This window comes from Emydura macquarii, unplaced genomic scaffold (genome assembly GCF_026122565.2).
Source record: "Emydura macquarii macquarii isolate MOO-44397 ecotype Brisbane River unplaced genomic scaffold, CSIRO-AGI_Emac_v2 contig_383, whole genome shotgun sequence".
NCBI lineage: Eukaryota > Metazoa > Chordata > Testudines > Chelidae > Emydura > Emydura macquarii.
The window spans coordinates 15,391,601-15,414,300 of record NW_027130520.1 but is presented as its reverse complement, the minus strand read 5'-3'; the positions used below and the strand labels follow the sequence as shown (position 1 = coordinate 15,414,300).

At 42.0% G+C, this 22,700-nt stretch overlaps 1 protein-coding gene across 3 annotated transcripts in view; it reads left to right on the top strand.

The window, feature by feature from the left end:
* The first annotated feature begins 7,108 nt into the window (after window positions 1-7,108).
* CSMD3 (CUB and Sushi multiple domains 3) overlaps window positions 7,109-22,700 on the top strand; it is a 1,042,296-nt gene continuing 1,026,704 nt past the window's right edge. For all 3 annotated transcript variants that reach the window (XM_067537409.1, XM_067537408.1, XM_067537407.1), the window contains exon 1: window positions 7,109-7,438. In XM_067537409.1, the coding sequence (XP_067393510.1) occupies window positions 7,261-7,438 (178 nt within the window). In that variant the 5' untranslated portion in view covers window positions 7,109-7,260. The remainder of the gene's footprint in view (window positions 7,439-22,700) is intronic.

Genomic DNA, 22,700 nt, shown 5'->3' with positions numbered 1-22,700 from the left:
AAGGCATTTTGTCGAGAATGCTGGAGGCTAAATAAAGTGAAAGGCTCTGAAGTAAAAGCACTTGATTCTGACTTGTCTGTTCTAGCCATATAGCAGACAGAGTTGCTGCGTCTCCCTTGGTTTATGCCCTGATACTGATGCGCAAAGAGTAAAGTTACAGGTTTGAGGAACCTTGGGTAAATCCAAATCTTTTTCTACCTGGTCTCTTCCTGCCCACAGCTGCTAGGAATACAAATTCTTGCTACCAAACACCCTCCAACCTATCTCAACCTCCTCGGTATATAACATTTATGTTCAACCCTCTAAGTCACTGTAAGATAGCCATTAAAGGACTGCAGCTCTCAAAGCTCAGCACCCAAATAGGATCTCCAAGGTATGCCAAAATGTACATTTATTCCCGACTCACAATATTATAATAAAAATACACACCCTAAAAACATTGTAGATAGATAGATTCACCTTCTGTATAGGTAATATGTCATTTTCTTTACTAAGAGTAAGTCAGGCAGTCAAGATATAATTTATCTGCAATATTCTATCATACAAAAATGTCAGCATACTATGGGACCAATTGTTCTGTGCACAGAACTCCCACTGAAGTCAGTGAGATTTCTGAATGTGGCATAATTGCAGATTATTGCTCCCATTGTCCTACTGATGCACAGGGGATTTACATATGTAACTCCTGTAAGTATTATTAATAATAATTAATAATACATTTTATTTTTATGGTGCCTATCTCCCCCAACATTTTAGGACCCATATAAACAAAGACATTAAAACCATAACACATTGAACATTACAACAGATAAAACAGATAAATACTGTCATATAAATAAATAAAGTGAAATTTCTGGGCTGTGCTGAAAACTTTTTTTTTTCATATAAAGTGATTTTCACACCTCTCTTAAAACAAGACATAATAAAAAAAGTGTCGTCTAAGAAAATCCACATTCATCCATGGGAGAACAGAGTTCAAATCCGTGCAGTGAATAATAGCATCAACTATCTACATGTACCATACTCTGTGAACTGTGTCAATCAACGGATTGCTGCTAAAAAATGAAATGTTTATTGTATATTAGTTCTGTCTCAACCCAATGCAAATAGAGAAGTGGATTTTGGAAAGATGTTCTTAACTCTTTTTAAAAAAAAAACACTAGTAGGTTATAATACTGACACCTCCCTAACCGGTTTATGAAACATCATTTTGTTCTTACTGCACTTTTTTTGTCTTATCATTATGCTACTTTTTGTGGATATTTTTCCTCCTGCATATTACCAGTAGCATTGAATGTCAATAAGGCAATATTTGGTACAAACCCAGGCAATCATTTTTTGCTTATTACTTCACCTACAAAACGTAACAATTTCCTGTTATATTTTATTTATCATTTTTTTCAGTGTCTAGGACTGACACTATGCTCTGACATACACTCATAGACCCAAAGTATAATAGACTTTACAGATCAAAACACATGCCTTTAATTCCATCTGGAAACCAGCTGGAAGCCAGTGGAGTGTCTAGACCACAGGTGTAATATTTTCCTTACAGCAGTCAAAGATACTAGACGTCCACATTCTGCACCAGTGGAAGTCTCCAAGTAGTTTCATATGTGGCCCCAAGTAGAGCACATTGGAGTAATCTAATGTGGAGGTGACAAAGGAATGGATAATTGTGATAATGAAACAACAAAAACATCAAAAATAAAGAAAAGGTCACACAATTTTATGACAAGGACAAAATGGCACTCTTTGTCACTGCCACTATGTGGACATCCAGAAACAGTTGAGTACTCAACCGTTTGCAAACATGAGTAATAAAACACAAAACAATGTCCCTTAGTCAAGGTAAGATATATATTACCTCCATCATTTCCTGCAGTTGTTTCTGGTAGCCTATCAGCGAGACATCATTCTTATCTGGGTTCTATTTTGTCTCGGTTTTTATACCATTTCCATCTCCCAGGGTCTCTGAACACGTGGCAGTATCTACAGCACAATGTTGCATCTGAATATCTGTGGACTGAGCCCTATTCAGCTCACTCCCATCCAAACCTCATTACCTACTAAACACTAGGAAAGCCATTTAACTGCATTGTTCAGGTGTCATCTGTCTAATGAGGCACAGCAGCCTACATCACTTCATATCTCCCTAATGGACTCACACATGCATTCAAAGGGACAGGAGATAAAACAGAACCCTGTATCTCCCCTCTGCATGAGAGACTGTGGAAGGCAGACTAGCAACCATCTAACACTACCTTCCAGCTGATCTCAAAGATACCCTCTCTCCCTCTTAGGATCTAGAAGCATGGCAACTAGTTCCTCATGGTCAACGGTATGAAAGACAGCTGGTAACAGAATCATATCCAGCATTAAAACCAAATTGTTTGGGGTCCAGGAAATCTGAAAACTCTACATTTTCCATTAGGGTGGGATTTTCAAAATTGCCTAAGTGACTAGGAATCGATGGGACTTGTACTTCTAAGTCACTTGGTACTTTTGAAAATTCCCAGCCCTTATGTGTTTTTGATGTGTTACCCATAGAGAGTGTTCTTCATCACAAAGAAGTCTAAAACACTTTACAATTTAAAAGCAATTGCTCTACTCACATAGTGAAGCCACCTGTGGGGTGAAATATAGGAGCTGTTTAACAACTCACAGCAATACTACACAACAGAATTTGACAGGATATGCGGAATAGCAAATTTAATTGAAAATGCAGGAAGAATTTTAGTTGTAACGTAATTATCCGAGCTGGAATTTGGTCAAACACCTCTGCTCTGGCAAACACTACCAGGGGTCTTTCTTGATTAGAAGCCGTCAGCAGCTCAGTTCAGTTTCACCTGAAAGCAAATACCAATAGCAGCACAGGATGGAATTCACATTGAGCATTGCAGCACCTAATTTATAGGTACCCAGTCAACTAGTAGAATTCATAACCCTGCATTAGGAACTCAGGGACCTTGTAAAATGCCTGGGCAGAATTAGGTGCTTAAGAATAGGATTTACAAAAGCCAGAATGCTGAGCAGGCAGCTGCCTAAGGTAGTTAACAGAAAAATTTGAGGAGAGGAATGTGGCCTAAATCCTGACCTACCAAGGAACTTAGGTACCTAAGTCCAGGCCAGGGGGAGTCACCTATCTCTGCTCAGGATTCACAGCTACAAACCCTCTCCTGGAGTAAGCAAGATCATACTTTTTAAAGAAAAACCAAGTAGGAGCAGGTGGTGCCACCCTCCCCTTCCCATACCCTTTAGCTCTTTAACCCTTTAGTAGTTAAACGCTTTAATCCTTTAGTAGTTAAACCCTTTAACCCTTTAGTAGTTAAAACACTCATCTAGGATGTAGGAAAGCAAGATTCAAACGCATACATCCCCCACCTGCTGTGGAGATCAGATTTGAACATGGATGTTCTATCTCTCCAGAAAGTGCCCTAACCACTGGGCTATGGGGTAGTCTGAAACCAGCTTCTCTTAAGCTCTCCTGTTGAAGCTGTTCCACTGTATATAAATATTTAAATATTCATTAGACCAACAAGAGAACAAGAATGGCTCTGTAGCCAGATGGTTAGGGAACTCATAGAGGGGGTGAGAGGCCCAAGTTCCTGCACCAATTAATATTTAGATATCCATATGCAGACACAGCTTGAAAAGAACGAAAGGTGGGTTTAGGTGACCTCAGTGCATGCCTCTCAGATTGGGCTCCAAGGGTGAGATAGGTGGTGGAACACTTAGTTTGTGAATCCTACTGGGGCTTAGGTGTGAATGAGCTGCTGGCCAATGTCAGGATTTTGGTGGCTGTGTGCCTTGGGGACTATAACAGCAGAAATATGGGTAGCAGCTGCGCAGGGAGATTATGAATGCCAGTTGTGCCTAAATGTTGGACTTAGGCACTTAAAGTGGCAGTGAAGTGCCTAAGCCCCCTTGTGAGACCCACCCACAGAACTATTTTGATGAATTCATTAATACAAATTCATAGAGAAGAGTGCCTGCCTAAGAATCCATAACTGCTTCCATCCATGTACTGAGCCAGCCCAACTCCATTTAATTTATATGACATCCAAGGACCACAGTACAAAGCAGCATGGTCACAGATAAGCCTCTGATCTTCACTGTCCATTGGCACCCACTAGTAATCATGTGCCTGGGAGGCCAGAAATATAAGGAGCTGTCCATTTCTGATCTCAACACTGTTTAAAAACTCTTGAAAGTATTTAATCACAGTAATTGACTTAATTGTCTTTTCCAAGTCGCTTTTATCCTTGACCTGTACCCAGAGGATCAATAGGCTCTGGCCATGCCAAAACAAAACAAACAAAAAACAAAAAACGCCACCGCTTAGTATGCCAACTATTAAAAGAGATAATAGAATCTAGTCTCACCCAAAGAATACGGAGTAAGGGTTTATTGAAGACATAGTATTAAAAACCAAAACATGTACAGTCAAAAATATAACACCAAGGGTGTTTTGAAACGTACATAAATCAGCTCCTAGATACTCGGTGTAACATTTTCAAAAGAACCTAAGTGACTTAGGAGCCTACGTCCCATTTCCAAAATCAATGGGACTGAGGCTCCTTAATCACTCAGGCAAATATCTGTTCTAAGATTCTGAATGACTGATAATCTTTTCTCCCTCCCTTGGCTGAGGTGTGTGGTCAGGGAGAGCCCAATGCCACCCCTGAAAGATGCACTGTGGAATTTTGTTCCAGACATGTAGAGTATTGGAGCAGAGCTCAGCTGTGTCCTTCGGAAAGCAGAATTCTGTCCTCAGTTTTGAAATGCTTTTTTTGAAAAATGGAATCCAATAAATAGAAAGCAATGTTTTTAAGTAAGTGACATATTAGAATTTTTTTTAAAAACACAGTGAGGATGATGGACTTCATCCATCCACCACTGCCCAATAAAGGGGAATATTGAAACCCTGTCATAAAGTTGAAGGACTTGTTTGATTCTAAGTTAGCACTGCCCTCAGCAGCAGCACAAGGCTAATGCCTTTTGTGAAATCAATTTCTAATCCACTGCTGAGGAGGCTAACAGGCCCATGAAGTTTTCATTTACACTACTCCCCATCCCAGGCCTACTCCACATTTATGGTGTCCCTGTAAGAGAAGATTGCAGACAACAAACACAGACCTTTATGAAAATCTAAGTTTGCCTCCTGTCCAGCAAACATGCCTGTATGTATTTAATGAGGCCAGCTGGTGGCATGTAGCAGCTGTAATTAAATTGACTGTTTCCTTATCTGAGCTACATGCAGCTTTTACAGCCAAGTCGATTAGTTCAGACACCCACACACAAGGCCCATTGCCATTGACTTCAATGGAATAGCACAGATATAAATGAGGACAGAATGACAGGCACATATTGTACACCCGTACACACTCTTATCCATACAAACTCGCTTCCTCATACTTGTGTCACCCACACACTCACATATGGATAAACATGAATACTCATAAAAAAAATCACACATGTATACACATCAACACACCTGCATATTTATACACTGCATGTTGAACACTTTCACATGCTCATAAACATTCCACATACTCGCTCCTATAGACACAAACTTCAAACATACCACGCCCATTACATGCATGCACACACATGCACACATCCAGACACACACACACATCACACATGAATACACACAGAAGCTTCACGTACATATATGCACATTTGTGTACCCTTCAATGCGCAAAAAAAATCCACACCCATTACACACATGAATGCACATAAAAGCTTCCCACATACATAAACACACAAACACACACCCTTGTTAGGTGCCCACTATAACCCTCCCCCTCACATACACACACACAAACAAACACAATACATTGACACTAACATGTGCAGTCAGACACTCAGGCAATGGCTTGGGTTTAGCATGCCGACTCGGCCAACCTGCCTTCTCTACAGCGGGATAATCCCGCACTCCCCCCCCAGCGTATCTCCAACATGGTTTGTTTCATCATTCATTTCAAGCCAAGACTGAGGCAGATGCCAGAAGCTCTTCAAGGAGAAAGGAATGCGACATTTTTCTGTTCTCTAGTGGCAATGCCCCTCACCTGGCTCAGCCCGTTTTACCAATCCTGTCCGGTAAAAGAGCAAATGCTGTAGGACACGCTGCTTTTGTTTATGCCCGGATCTCTCCCCCACCCTCCCGTCACTGGTAAAAATGAAGCAAAATTATCCCTTCTCGCTGACGTTGTGCTGCCCAGAAAGAGGACTCTGCTACAATTGTGGGAAGGAGGCGGAGGACGTCTGGAGGCCGGTAGATGGCGCAAATGCTCTTTCCTTGCAGAGCATTAACCCTTTGGGCTGAGTTACAACGTTGCTTAACATTTATTTGCAAGCAATCCCCCAATGTACATGTTTGTGGTTACTTCAGAAATTAAGACAAGTGTCGGCGTGATCTGTGAACAGGGTGACAACAGAGAGAGGCGATGAAAACGCAGTGCCCATTAAAAGGGAAACGAGCGCAACATTTTGGAAAATGGAAACTGTAGCATTTTTCAAAGGAGCAGATCTGCGTTTGTGTTTGCAAAATCTCTGATCTTTGAAAGATCTGCCTGCAGTTAACGCTGCCGTGCAATGCCGTGCAATGATTAGTCTTTTTAAATCCAGTGCAGCTCCAGTATCAACACATGTTACTGTGGAAGGTATGCGCACCAGTGTAGTTTGGGTGTGTGTTGTGTGTGAGGAGAGATGCTCACAGGTTTAAGCATTACAGACGCCTTTTTACTAATGTGCCACGGATTATTCTGTCCAAGCGACAGCTAGATGGATGTATCCTGCTGCACTAGCGCCTAGATGTTCCTTCAGGCGACTATGAAAATCTCACTAGTGTATTATGTCTTGAGCTGCTTTCCTGGGCAGAATTGATCTTCTCGGGGGGGGGGGGGGGGGAGAAGAACCTCAATAGTAAATACTGTTTGGAGTTGATTCGGGAGATTGTCTGGGCTTTTAAGATGCTCTCCCTGGGTTCCTGGTGGATGCTGTAACAAGCCAGAATTGTGGTGGTTTTTTTGATTGTGGAGGTGTGGGTAACGCGGAGGGGTGGGGGAAGGAAAAGACACAATCGGGAGTAGCTGAGACTTTGTGCCCCTGTTGGAGAGATGGTTGAGTCCTCGTCAAGGTTGCTGTGGTATCCCAGAAACACCATTCACTCTGAGCTGTGACCGCGCACCATCAACAGCAACAACTCCACTGCGCCTGGCCAAGGAATAGGAATTAGGAGCTCTCCCGAATAATATGAAAGGGATCTGCGAAGGGGAAATCCGTGCAAAGGACTCGAAAATAGCAGACTCGGGGGATAGGGGATGTGCTAAATGTGGCCTGCTGGACTTCATCCTGCTGAAGAAAATGGGGATTAAAAGTGGATTTACATTTTGGAACCTCGTCTTTTTATTGATGGTTTCCTATGTGCAAGGTAGGGTAGTGGGATTTTTTTTTGGGGGGGGGGGATTTTGGAGGAGACTTTTTGCTTTCGGTCTGGGCATTCTGAGTTGTCGCCCTTTACAAAGGTTTCACCGGGGTACTTTACAATTTGAACAAATGAATGATAATTAAAGGCGGGGGGGGGGGGAAGGAGGAAGGAGCTGAATCTGAGCTCTCTTCTGAAATAGGAAATGCAATTGCTTGCCCGGCTTGGTGTTCAATGCAGTCACTGAGCTGGGGCTCAATAAATATTCTTGCAGTATGCTCAAACGGATACGTGAGTTGGTTCATACAGCCTCTAACTAGTGAATATTCAAGCACAACCCCACCGGATGACTTCTCTAGGATGGTGGGGGGGAGATTACCTAGGATTCACCCCCCTCCCCGTCAAACAGCTCTTTGCGGGAATATTTGTATCAATACACTGATTAGTTTAACCATTCCATAAGGAAAGTTAGAGCGGTGTACGGTGTGTGTGGGTGTGTGTAGTGTGTCTCAAATACATAAAGGCTTTTTTCACGGTTGTGTGTATGCATGCCCGATTCTTTAGCTGCAGAAGCGCTGTGTTTAAAAAAAATCAAATTTGAGGGTATGATATGCCATTGAGTTCAAAGATCGAGCCCCCTTCCCTTCTCTCTCTGCCTTTTTAATATATATATATATATATATATATATATATATATATATATATATATATGAATGGAAGACAGGAAGAAAGTCTTTAGCTGACAGTATAAGGATCTTCCTTAAGTCTTTGGGTGCAGACAGGTACAGGGAAATGGCATCACAGAATGAAATGTGTCGTTTAAATAGTGTGCACCTTGAATATTAGGCAGACATCACTAAATGGTGAAGTGCTGATCACCACCAAGTGTGTCTTCAATAAAGGCATCGGGAACTCTGTGCATTCTGCTGCCATTCCCCCATAATCTCCCTTTATTTGTGGATAATTATTAGTTTCTGATTAATTTCCTGCTTATCCTTCTTCCCCTCCTCACACACACACACACGCACACTCACACACATGCACACGCACCCCGAATGTCTAGTAGACATGATCGATCCTCTCCGAGTTTGAAGACTCGTTTGTTGCCTCCCGCGGTTGCTTCCATACCAACTGCGCGGAGGTTTTTCTTGTTAAAGCGGGTGCCTTCCCTAAACTGCTATCTGGCTCTGGCTTTGATGAAACAGTTTATTGTAGAGCGTTGCAGCTGGTTGTTCCCATACAGAAAGCAGCTCCATTTGCATCCCGTTGGAAAAGACAATCCAGGTTTCATAGGGGTGGTGGTGTAGGGTTTACCTCATCGCACGTTATCTTGCTACTCTATCTGATGCTGGGAAGCATGCCCGGAATTTTAATGTACCTTCTAATTACAGGAAGCTTTCCGGTGTTTACGTACCTTGGAGCCAGCTGTTCCCAGATGGTTTGCCCATTTCTGAAACAGGTCTGAGCTTCGGCTCAGAGATCAAGCCCAAACCATGTCAAGTGGGACTTTTTTTGTTTTTGTTTTTTTAAACCGGCTCATTAATAAATTATCTGTGTGACGCGTTCCCATTTGAATGTCATCGATTTGTTGTCTGCAAAAACGGATGGCCCTGAAATATCTAACGTGCCTGATAGAAGACACTGTGTTGGTTAATGGATGACGCTGGCAGCTGCTATTGTCAAACGGTTGCTTTGTGAATAGGAGTCGCGTGGAGGCAGCATCCTACAAAATTCAAGATGCAGGCGGTTGTTCCTATGTGGTGGTGACCATGGATTGCATGGGAAGTTTTCATAGCACCTGTTGAATAACAGCTACAGTTGCCCTTGCGGGGAGGAGGGAAGAAGCACTAGAGATATTTAGGACAAAGATTGGGAAGACGGTGCATAAAACCCTCTGTTGGCAGGGTAAAGGCAGGACTGCGCAAAGTAGCGCCGCTGTGATGCCTGGCATGTACTTCCAGGAAGATGCTGGGGGGGGGGGGGACGTAAAACTGTCAAAATATAGGGCATGATTTTCTCAGGGGCTGAACACCCATAGACTTGTAAACCCTCAGCGCACCTGGGCATCAGAGCGGTTTAAATTAGGTGCCTAAATACGGATTCTCTTGAGATTGCCAGGTTTGAAAGTGTTGGCCTGTGCTCAGTGCAGCATCCCATGTATTATGAGCGTTTATGTTTCGTTCCCTTCACATTTCCCTGAATGAACACCTTTTACTTTGATTTCCGTTTGCATCGTGTCAGCAAGGCTCTGCTGCTCCCGGAGACCTTGGCAGGTTTCCTTGGCAGGCCCTTTGCAAGCACTCCAGCTATTGGAAGAAAGGGGGCACCCAACACCCAGCATCTGCCCACTACGGCTGCCAAGGCCCACGTCATTGTCTCTGCTTCCAAGGACCTTGCCCCTACCACTGCCCGCCGTGCCACTTCCACTGCCTCCACAGTCCCTTATCACCTATTGACACCCGAGCCACCCTATGCTCTCCTAGGCCCCGCCAGCCAGAACCTCTCAATTACCCATCTCTTCATCCCAAGCCTAGCGGTTTCATCACTGTCTCACAGGCTGCTGTATCCCAGGGGTCTCTTTCTGCTTCACTGCTTGCCCTGCTACTGCCTCCTAAAGTCTTGGTCCAAGGCTAGTTCGACTTTCTCGACACCTGATTTCCAAGCCCCAGATTACCCCAGATTTACACGTAGGTCTGTGTCTATTTGCGGGTGTGGGTGTTCCCCCCCCCCCATATTTTTGCATATGCAGATATGCGCACGCATTCACACGTTTCTGGAAATGTCACGTCCTGCCCCTATGCGTTTAGACAGCAATAACGGTGAAGGGTTAGTCTCCAAAATCCCTGTGCCCTTCATGTGCCAGAACTGCTCCAAAAGGCACTGCCAGTGCAAATTGAGTGGAACTGTAGCTTCCCCGGCGAGATTCTCAAATGGCTCACACAATCCCCTTTCAGGAGAAGGCCAAACAATTGGGCCCTTGCCAATTCAGTCCTCCCAGGATTGCAGGGGAGTAGGGAAGCGAAGAAACGGCACCTTTGAAAAGTGCCAGGAGAATGACTTCACAGCCCAGGCTGCCCGGCTGGGAGATACGTTTCTGTTGGAGCTGGTGTGTGGTTTATCCCTCTACGTGCGCACACACCGAAGATGGTTTTTTTTCCCCCTTCCCACGCACCTTTAGGAATAAACGAGAGCGTCATTTAGGCAGGGGAAACAAAACACAAGCTAATCTTTGGAGGAGCAGCGAGTAAATCCTCGCCGCTCAACTCCATCATCTAAAGGGGGAGGAGAGAGGATCACAGGGCATGTCAAACCCATGGCAGCGCGGGTGGTACCAGCAGCCAACTCGGTGGGTTTCTCTGCGGGCTGGAGGCGAAGCCCTGATCCCCAGGCTCTCCGGGAGCGGCTGGTGGGAGAAACACCCCTGTTCTGCTTGCCAAGATAACAGCCCCCGAGGAGCCAAACAAACCAACCAGCCACCAAATGCCTCTTCCACCGAGCTGTCGCCCCCGGCTTTCGGGGTTGGGGACACGCAGCGTTGTCTCCAAGCCGGACTGGGACCAGCGGCACGAGGGTTACTTTGACAAGAGAAAAGAGGGAGGTTTTCCACGGCTTCTTGCGGGGGCCCGTCCTGCTCAGGGGGAGAGGCGGCGGAAGGGGTCTGCAAAATCAGGGTTGTGAAGTTAACACCCCCCCGCCTCCCCTCAGTGGGCACAGGTCCATGGGGCACTGTGCAGGGCGGGGCTCTGTCCCTGCCCAGAGGAACTAGCTGGCCCTTCACCCTTTCCTGGCCGGGGGGGGAGGCTTTGGGCTCCGACAGGGGCACCCGCGGGGGGGGGGGGGGGCTGGCATTATGGGCAGCTCATTGCGTTGTAGAATGGGCAGGAGCAAGCTGCAAGCGCTGGCGCGGAGCTCCCGCACGGTCCCGCTGCAGGCAGGCTCCTGCCGCCCAGCCACCGCCAGGGGAGCAGCCGCCGCACGGGCACGCAGGGGGCTGCGCGTCGTTTCCGCCCGGCGGGCCCTACGGGGCAAAGCCAGCCTGAGCCGCGCCTCGGCAATTGTTCTTGCCCCATTCGCCGCCGTTTGGCTCTTCAGGCTCTAACCGGCTGGGCGCTGGGAAGGGTTTTGCCCGCGGTGGTTTGTTCAGCAGAATAGCCCGCTCTGCCCTCCACGCACAACACACGCTAGTTCGCTCCCAGGGCTCTCGCCTTCCCGGAGCTGGCGAAAAGCGACCAAAGAAGCTAGGGAGGCCAATAAGTGCTGCCTGGCATCTTCAACCTCAGGACGAGCCTCACGACTTTAAAGGACAAGCCCAGTTTAATTCAGGGAAGAATTTGGTGGGTATGTTTAGCCCCGCCTGTTCCCCCTTCTCCAAATCCCTATCCATAAAATAGCAGAAACTGCAGGCCTTGTCTAAATGTTTCACTAATACTTATTGGACATCAGGTACACACAGGTTATGGCTGTGCCAGTGCATGGTGTGGTTAAAGGTTCATCCACCTGTATTTGGGATGGCTAGATTTCATGTCAAAGGTGCTCAGGTCTTGTGTAGATCATAACAAGAAAGGGCAGATAAAATCTTCAGACATCCTTCTTTGTGTGTGTGTGTCTGAGTGCCATATCTGCCCCAAAGAGTTGACAGTCCAAGTATAAGACAAAACACAGATGGATACAAAGAGACCTATTGGGGCAGTTCCCATGGATCCTACAGGATCAGCAGTCTTATTGATTGCCTATCTTAGAAATAAACTGCACATTTTTAACAGCATGTGTAATTAATCAAAGAAACAATTTACTTAGGGATAGGATAGATTCTTCATCACTTGAAGTCTTCAACTCAACACTGGATACTTTTGCTATAGCTCAGAGAAAAGTTATGGGCTTGATGCGAAACTACTTGGAAAGGTTCTCTGGCTTGTGTTATGTAGGAAGTCAGACTTGATGGTCACAAGGCTCCCTTCTGGCCTTAAAATCTATGGTTTATACATATATATAAATAATCATCCCATCCCATCATTTTGATAGCCATAGGCACATTTTAGCACCTGAAGAAGGAAGAAGCCCAAACTCACTGTAGATGTTTGATTTATCCGCTTGAGCATTTACTATTGGATCAACATGTATTTGACATTATTTTGAAATTCAATAGACTACATTTTTAGATTACAGAGGTGTAGCTAGAAATTTGAAATATTCATGCTAACGAACCAATCCATTACCACTATGCTTGTCATAGTGTATTCATCTCCCAATGAAAGTATGCCACTACCTGTAAACTTCCAGAGGGGTAGCCATGTTAGGCTGTGTACAGCAAAAACTTTTGTGGCATAAGCTTTCGTGGGATGCATCTGACGAAGTGGGTTGCAGCCCACAAAAGCTTATGCCCGCAGAAATTTGTTAGTCTTTAAGGTGCTACAGGACTCTCGTTTTTACCTGTAAACTGCTTCACTAACAAAATGACAGTGCAAGTAGTGATATCTAACAGAGTGCTAATAAAAGACCTGGTGAACAGAAAAGCATACCAATTGTTAAAGGAAATGTTGATTTAGGAACACTTTACTTAATCCATTTTCCATTAAATGGTGTTCAGTGGTATGAAAACTTCTAGTTACCTTTTCAACTATAGAGAGATATGTTGATACTATTTTCTGCCTTGAACTATTGTGTGGTGCTGCTGGAGTCTCTTAAACAGGTTGACACATCCTCTTTCAGAGGTAGCTGCATTTCAGTGGTGGGTAAAGTGATGTCTATATGTTCCTTACCTTCCTCATAGCAGTGTTGCGAGGCTTAATTAATGGATGTTTTTAAACATACCTTGAAATCCTCAAACAAAATTAACTACAGAAGTGCAAAATATTATTATTGTCCCTTTTCTTCCCTTCAAGACATTGAGTTAGTACTTCTAGAATGCAACTGGGTTTGTTGACTTTTTTGGGTTATTCAGTACACTGGGTATTCAGAAACTCCAGGTCCTGCTGTAATTTGTTCTCTTGATTACTCTGTATTTTTATTTATAATTTTATACTTGGTTTGATTAAAACAAAAAATCTATTAAAATCTTGACAAAAGTTAAATTTTGCTTATATATAACAGCTTTGATCCAAAGGACCATGGAATTTATGAAGTAGTGTTTAAAATAAGCTTATAGAAAGGCTGACTCTGGTCCACATTAGAGGCAATGTCAGAACTCTTGCTGACCTCCTTAGCAGTAGGAATAGGAACTTGGAGAGCTTAAATTCTCACTGAATCTTGGATTGCAGTCTTCTGAACAGATATTTCTTCTGTGTCTGAAAAATAAATCACAAGAGACACAATATATTTCATAAGACATCACAAATATTCAATAGAAGTGCCCTTTGGAAATCTCACATTACATTACAGACTGTAGCATTGCTGAAGTAAATTGTCTATGGCTCCAGTTGAAGAAAATAAATTATATATTCTGAATACAATTAGAAAATGTTCTGTGTCTTTGTCATACCACTGTGTATGTCAACCCCTTTAAAGGTAGGCCTACTAAATTCAATGCAATGGCAACGGAAAAACAAAATATTTATTTTATGTCAGTAAGATCACAGATTGCCTGTGCTTTTTGGCAGGACATATACTGCACTACTGCCAAGTTACAACCTGATTTCAATACTTTGATTAAAATTTTGGTTATATAATAAAATGTTCTATAACTAGTAATGGGCTGCTGACAGTGGCAAAGATATCAGGATTCATATAGATTTCAGTTCAGAATATTTCCAGCTTCAATTACATTAATGGAATTCATTTTTACTTTGTATCCAATCATAAAACGTGTTATAAATATTTAGGTAAAGTTTGAAAAGTAGAATTAATTAATAAAAACAAAGAACAGAATTAAAAACAAAGGAACAGAAACAATTTTCACATCTGTTTTATTCTTTTCATCTCTTGCTAATATTTTCTTTACGTTTGTTACGACAAGAAAACAGCCTCAGATCCTACAAAACATGCCACCTTCTGTAGTTTCAAAAGTAGGAATAAATTGAAAAACAAATGTTCAAATTCTGATCTTTGGAAGATCTGTGTAGTTAACTGAAAGTAGAAGAAACAAAAGAAAAGGAACAAAAAAGACAGCAGATCTTTGTATATATCCAAGGCACCAAACTCCGTGCTAAATTCAGCCCATTCACTTTTGTGGATTTTCATATGTGCATATTGCTTGGTATGGAGACGGGCCCATAGCTGCACTTCTGTCAAACATGCTTAACCTATTCTTATGCGTACCTATGTAATCATTCTTAAAGATGTCAGTGCAAACCAGGTGTCTTCTTTTAAAAGTCTATTTCACAAGAGGGTTCCTAATCATTTATTTGCTAAACATTACCCTTCTTAGTCAGTCATAGGAATGGTCCTATTGATTTCAGTGAGACGGCTTGCATAGCATGGGAGTTTTAATGAGTATTATAGATGGACTAAATATATTGATATTTACTTGAAATGGCAAGGTCCAAACAATTTCTCTAACGTCTTTGTGACAATGAAATGCAACTTTATATGTACATATTTGTGTGTGTATGTGTACATTGTGATGATATACATTTAATACAGTGGTACAACATGTAATCTTGCACCTTAGATCATCTCACCTGCACTCTCATCAATACTCCATCTCTCCCAGAACTAGTTTTAACTTTTCAAAGATCTTAGCAGCTTTAAATGGAAAGAAAGCAAGGAAAAAAGCAAGCGAGCTAGTAAGAAATCTCTTCACAATAACCTGCTAAAATGTCTCCTTTCTTCCTTCAGAATTATATTAATCTAAGATACATAACAGATCCTGGACTTAAGAAACAAAGGAATAATATCTCATATTCTGTGGACTAGAAAAATGTCTTTGTGCCACTGCAAAGGTGAATTGATTGCTCAGAATGCTTGTCATGGTGATTTTTGAATAAAAGAATGGAAAAGTAAAGCCCATTCCTCCCCTACTATATTATCAGCTATACTCTTGTGCAATATCCCGAGGACACTTCTAGCCAGAGCTCTTGCTTTAAACATCTGTTCCTATCTTCTGTTACTTTCTCCCATTCCCCAAAGGGAATGATCGTCTATGGTATCTTCATTCTCCTCACATGACCCTCACTATTCTTAGCTTGAGAGACTGCCAGCAATGTCACCCCCCTTCCCTTTACTTGAGTCATTGCAGTGCCTTCCTAGGAAAATGAAGCACCACTGACATTTGGGGGGACATGTCTTTTGAAGGCCTTTATGGCTGCTGAAAAGACCCCATTGAATGAGTCTCCATCTACCACATTTGGGCAAAGAGAAAACCTTTCTACCCCAAACTCAACCCTCATCCTCCTCACAGCAGCAGTACGGTCTCCACATTGCAGAAGAACATAAATGTTGTGCTTCAGTGATGTATTTTCAACATTCACATCCTCCCATGTCGGCAAGAAGGCTGCAGAATTCCTACACATAAACAAAGGTGATAGATACAGTGGAATATTTGTTCTCAGCAGAAGGGGGGGAAAAGGGAAAGTTCTGGGGCTCAAGTAAAAGATGATGGATGACAGAATAATGATTTCCATGAGCACCATTACAAAATTACTTTCTCACTGAAATATTCCCCGAACATGGGGTTGCTTTGGGATTTATGTAAAGTGCTCTTATATGTACACTAAGGGAACACTGAGAAGGCAACAACCAACGACATCAACAGTGGTAAACACAGACAGCTAGACTCTAATATTTCCATATTCAGTGACTCCTGCATCCTAGCTTCCTAGGGCTTCCAGGGACGTACTACTAAATTTCGTAGAATTCTCTAATCCTCTCTCATAGCCCACTGAAGTTAGTAGGAACCTTTCCATAGTCTACAATTGGCTCTGGATGAGGCTTAGTGCCTGCATAGAACCTAAACTGTATCCACACGCTTCCACGGATGTCACCAGACCCAAAGCTCTTCGAGCTCCCAACCAGTTCCTGTGAGACATCTAATCTGTGCTCTCTAGTTTCTCTTGAACTGCCAAGCTCTATACCTTGTTTCCTCCTCCCAGTCCAAGGTTTGCCCCTCTGAGGTAGGTCCTGAGGAATTAGGGCCTGATGTGGAATATAGAAAGTCCTCCTTAGCCTATGCACCTTTTATAAAATATTCATACTAGAATCAATTCTCTATTTCTCCCCCTCTCTTCTTCCTTCCCCCAGCTCTACATCCACAAGTCAGACCTACTAAAGTATGCAGCAAATGTTTTGGCCTTTATGGCTCTGCAGGGAGGCAAGGATGGTAACGGGAGCAAGTATCAAGCTTTGAATCTGGGGAAGTATGGCAGGTTCTGGAGAAAGGAATAGCTGATCTGGTCCTTAACTCCATAGGCTTCCATTCTCCTACCTTCCCCTGTCTTTTGTAGTCCCATTGTCATCTGGAGTTTAGATGTTATTCTATTTTTCCTGTCCCCCTAGTGTATGTCAGAAATATTTTTAAAGAAACAAAACACAAACAAACATCCAAACCTAAAGACATTCCCAGACAAATTGTTAAATTGAGTCACAGTTGACAGTGCCTATCAGTAATTCAAGGGTAAAATCCCTTTTTATGAGAAAGCAAACTTCAGAAAGAGAGAAAATTAAGATTTAAAATTCAAAAGAAACCCCAATATTTGTTAGTATGACACAATGGCAATGTGAGAGACATCCTGTGTGCTAGTCTGGAGGTTAATTTTCAAACTACTTTAATAATAAATAAGCAATCTGGGGCCCAATCCTGAAACTCTTATACATGTCAGTAGTCCTGTTTAAAGTCAGTAGGACTGCTTGTGGACCTGAGTATAGGGAGCTATTCACATGAGTAATGTTTGAATTATTGCATCTTTATTAATGTCTTCTTTATAAAACAAGCAAACCTATTCAATTTGTTGTTCTAAAGGGTGCTAGAGACTAATTTAAAAAATAACAAGAAGAGAAAGAATACGCAGAAAACACTGCAAGGTTAGGATTGTGGAGTTTCTGTTGCAGGCACATTCTAGGGCATGGTTTTGCGCTTCACCAAATAGGCAGGCAATGGGTCTTCTAAACCTTGTGGAACTTATGGATCTATAGTTATATTCCATGGGTGACTGGGCCTCCACATGTGACATATGCCCCCTCCAGAGTGCTCCCCTGCTTTCCTTACAATTGGCCTACTCATTGAAACCCATTGATGGCTAATGAGATTACACAGGTATGTATGAAAGTATAATTTAAAAACAGTAGGGTATCATAGGTGTCACTGAGGGCCTAATTTGTCCTGAAGAACCTCTATTACTGTTGTTGCACAAGGCAGAATAGAACCTGCTTGGCTGTCATGGCCCAGGGTGAATTTGTGGGGCTGATAATTAGGAAAAAACATCTTTTACTTGAGCAAATTCAACATGGAAATCAGTGGGGTACAATGAATGTGAAACCCTCATAAAGTGATTTTTTACAGACACACGTTTCAGGGTAGAAGTGCACTTCAGTGTCTCCTGTGAGCTGGCTTTTCCCCATTCTCAGGAGCTTTGCTTTTGAATTATTAAACCCACATACATCACACTGTAGGTGAGTATTCATTGGCCAAACTCCTTTGGATATATTAAGTTGATCTATTTTTTTTCTTTCACTTACTTTCATTGTGGCTTGGTCTACACTTACCTCCGCGATCTGGCGGCAGTCAACAGGAGTTACGCAAAGTACACAAAGAACTTGCGTAACTCCCGTCAACTTCTGTGCTTCTCTTCTGCACACAGTCTTCACTGCACTGTGCCGACAGGAACTGCATTCCCATTGATGCAGCGCTGCGCCACTTGCTGGGGTGGATTAATAACGTCAACTTCTGAATCAACTGAGCGGGTCTTCGCTGACCGCTCAATTGATCCAGATAATTCGATCTGACGCTGCCGTCAGTATAAACATAGCCTGTGTTTGTCTTCACAAACCTTGTATGTACTGTTTCTCATGTACCATAATTTCTTATACCTTTAATTACTAAGATCATTAGGGTAAGGATCCTATTCTTTATCTGGCACACTTGGATGACTGTGCATTCCTTTGGGTGCTATATTAATATTAATTATTCATGATTACCTGTCTCTTACCAATAGTTTCAGTTTGCCCACATTCTCATTTACTACTGAATCCTCATACCTTATATTCTTATTGTTTCTTCTTATGAATTATTGCTGTCTTTTCTGTGTGATGTTGCATTAAGATCAATGATGGAAGCATACCCTTTTATTCAAAACCCATTACTACTTATAGGAAAAAGTTCAATAAAAGAGAAAAAAGGTAACAAGATTTATCATGTAATAACAATCTTTTTAGACCATCTGTTAGTATAGATTGACCTAGGGTCTGCTTCCGCTGAAACCAATCAAAGTTTTGTCATTGACTCCAGTGACAGTAGAATAGATCCCTATATGAACAAAATACGTTTTTCTATAAAAGATAGTTCAGCCTGACAATACTGTTTATACCAGGCAGGGAACTAAATTGATGAAATTGGAAATCTCTAAGGGCACAGTCCTGCAAGGTTCTGAGCTCCTTCTGAGTAATGCAGAGCACACTCAAGCTCACACAGACATCAATATCCTTAATTCAAAGTGGATTAATTGTTTTTAAATCAATGGGAGTTGAGGGCACTCAGCACCACTCAGAACATACTGGGATCTAGCTATTCTATTTCTACTGACTTTCACATACTACAATCCTCACCAGGGTGTCCAACTGGGTCCTAATAGAACAGGAAGTAATAAAATCTGAGACTATTTATCAAGTTTTTTGCACAGTTGTAGAGTGCTGTTCCGTGTGTGGCTGGGGGCAGAAGGGAGGGTATAGGTAAATAAGGGGATTAAATAAAGTAGTTGCAGCACAAGATCTGAAATACTTTTCAAACTTAAAATATTAAACCGGACAAATGGTTTCAAACCAAAAACAACTGAAAAACAATTAATCCATTTCGTATTACCTTCTTGCAAAAAAAAAAAATTATTGTAATCTGGTATAGAAGTTGGCAGAAAAACATGAGAAACCCTGAGAGTTTAAAGTTTCTGGCTGATCTCTAAATCAAAAACATCTGAACAGATTTAAATATTTGGTGTAAACAAATTTGTATCCAGGCTGCTAATATGTGTGCCAGCTTTCGGTCTGACATTTTCTGAAATGATGGAAATGTTACGTTCCTAATACTAAATAATGAACTTCATAGTAGAAGTGTTGACAGACCCGTAATTACCTATATTGTATCTTTGCTGAATGCCTCTTTATCTATTTAACATTTCACAATGGAGTTAAATATATAAATCCTTGAGGGGAAAACAACAACAACAAAACACACCTATGTGTTTAACATTTGCACCCTAATTATAGCATTGCTATGGTCTCATCTGGTCATACCTTTGGAGATACTGCTGAAGAAAAACTATATGCCTTTTGAAATGAAGGGAAGTCTGTTTTGTGGAATTGTAGAAGCTGTCACTGACCTCAAAGGCTTAACTTAACCTCCATTCTTAAAGCACCCTAAACATTCACTGATCCCAAAGGATGGAGAATCAGACACGTTTGCCTCTTTTAATGTATGCATCCAGGAATTATAGTAAAATAAACTTACAGTTTGATATCTCTTTATATCAGTGGTGACTGTAGTAGTGATATCTATAGTTAAGGTAGCCTAACACTTCCCATTATAAGACCCTGATTTCAGTCTCTTATAAAAATGTGCCAAATTTTAATAATTTGGACTGAAATTTTCCCTGCTGGGTTTTTGTCTCAGGATGATATTATTTTTTATTTATATATTGAAAGTTCCATCAAAAATGGCTTAGCCACTTTCCAAGGTTAGATAAAAATATTTTATTTCAGTGGTTTCATTTTGAAGCTGTAAAAATTCCATCTGCATTGAGTATGCTCCATCTTCTCGCAGCTCCTATGTGCTTTCCAAACTGCCCACATGCCATCTCAGACAGACAAGTGTTGGGTGATATCTTTTGTTGGACCAGCTTCTGTTGGTGAAAGAGACAAGCTTTCAAGCTACACAAAGCTCTTCTTCAGGTCTGGGAAAGGTACTCAGAGGATATGTCTACACTGCAGTTAAAAGCCCATAGCTGGCCCATTCTCAGGCTTGCTGTGCTCAGCCTAAGGGACTGTTTAATTGCAGTGTAGACACTTGGGCTTGAGCTACAGCCTGGGCTCTAGGACCCTACAAGGTGGAAGTCAGCTGGCACGGGCCAATGTTGTAATAAGCTGAAAATAGTGTTTTTATTAAAACCATGATTTTCAGTGTTTAACAAAATTATGAATTTAAGCTCCGAGGATTGCCTTTTGAACCTGCTGTGCAGGTTTCCCTTAAAGACAAAAACTGACAGGTCAGATATGGAGTGATCATTTTGTGAAAAGCATTCACCCATGTGCCATCTTCATAGAGTAGCTGAGTTTGCTCCATCCCAAAGCTGCATAGCTAAGCAGAACTTTCCCTGCAATGCTTCTTTTGGCTGCTGACGTTTGCTATGGAACCAGAACTGAGAGCAGGGAGACTTCTATCCTGTGCTGTGAACTCCTGGACTGCTACTGCCCAGACAACCCAGAAGAGAAGGAAGTAGCTTAACTCAAATGCAGAGGAGTGAAGAGGTAGCAGAGACAGGGAGGAGGAGAAGGGAACTCTGAGACAGGAGCCAGTGGAGAGGAAGGAGGCTGGGACAAGGGCTGGAATCCTGTGAGAGAGGAGATTTGGTACAGGATATGGAGTAGGAAGATGGGGATGAGGACAGGCTAGAGGGAACAGGAGTAAAAGAGGTCAGGCTTGTGTGTTACAGGAGTGTAAGGGACTGTACCTACTAGAAAACATTCCCCTCTAGAACCTGGAATTCAACCCAGGATTCCCAAGTCTCAACATTCCTCTGCTGTCAACAAATAGTTGTGAAATCCATTGGCTAGTTCAGTCCCAGTCCTTTTCGGAGTGCCCAATTAGAGATACTTCGGATCGGATTTGTTGAAGTGCTGAAGGATCACAACTGAAAATGAAGTCAGTTAGAGCTATACCCTAAACATATAAAGTGCTGTGAGATGCTAAATACTTTGAAAACTTAGGCCTTGGGCATCTCAGATTTGGCATCCCAAATTGATGGACCTCTTTGATCTTAATCGCTCTGTGCCTCAGTTTTCCATATGTAAAATGGGAATATTACCACCTTATCTTACAGGGATGTTATGTGTCATAAAACATGGATAAATTAATAATTATTTCAGAGCAGAGTCTGCAAGGGTGTTCAAAAAATCATACATGGGTCACACATTGAATGATAGATTTACAGATTTTTAAGGCCAGAAAGGACACCTATTATCATCTAGTTGGACCTACTGCATAACACATGCCATAGAACTTCCCTGAATTAATTCCTGCTTCAAGTCCAAAAGCTGTGGTTGATCTAGAGCATATATTTTGAAAAAAAAACCATTCAGTCTTGATTTTAAAGTTGTCAGTGAGGGAGAATCCAACAGTACCCTTGGTAAGTTGTTAGTTAATTACCCCCATTTTTAAAATTTTGCATATTATCTTTCATATGAATTTATCAGCTTCAACATCCAGTTATTGGATCTTGTTACATCTTTTTCTGTTAGATTGAAGAGTCTTCTATTATCAATTTCTGTTTCCTGTGTAGGTACTTGTAAACATGATCAAATCACCTTTAGCCTTCTCTTTGACAAGCTAAATAGATTGATTTCTTTGATTCTATCACTATGTCATATTTTCCAATCCTTTAATAATTTTTGTGGTGCTTCTCTGAACCCTCTCCAAGTTTTTAACCTTGTTCTTGAATTGTGGACACCAGAACTGGACACTGTCTTTCAGTAGCAGTCACACTAGTGCCAAATAAAAAGGTACTTGATGTTCATGTTTATACATCCACAGCTCTCAGCTCTTTTGATCTCATCTCAGAGGGATCTCATGTTCAGCTAATGTTCAGCCAAGACCCCACTGCCCAAGTATTTTTCAGAGTCACTGCAACTCAGGCTAGAATCACCCATCCTGTAAATATGGCCTGCATTCTTTTTTCCTAGCTGTATGACTTTACATTTGGTCATACTGGAACTCATACTATTTGCTTGAGCCCATCTTACCAAATGATCCAGATCACTTTGAATCAGTGACCTCTTCATATTTCCACTCACCCAATCTTCGGGTCATCTGCAAACTATTGGTGATAATTAGTTTTCTTCAATGTTATTGATAAAAATCTTAAATAACATAGAGTCAAGAACTTATATTTGAGGAACCTACTAAAAACCTACC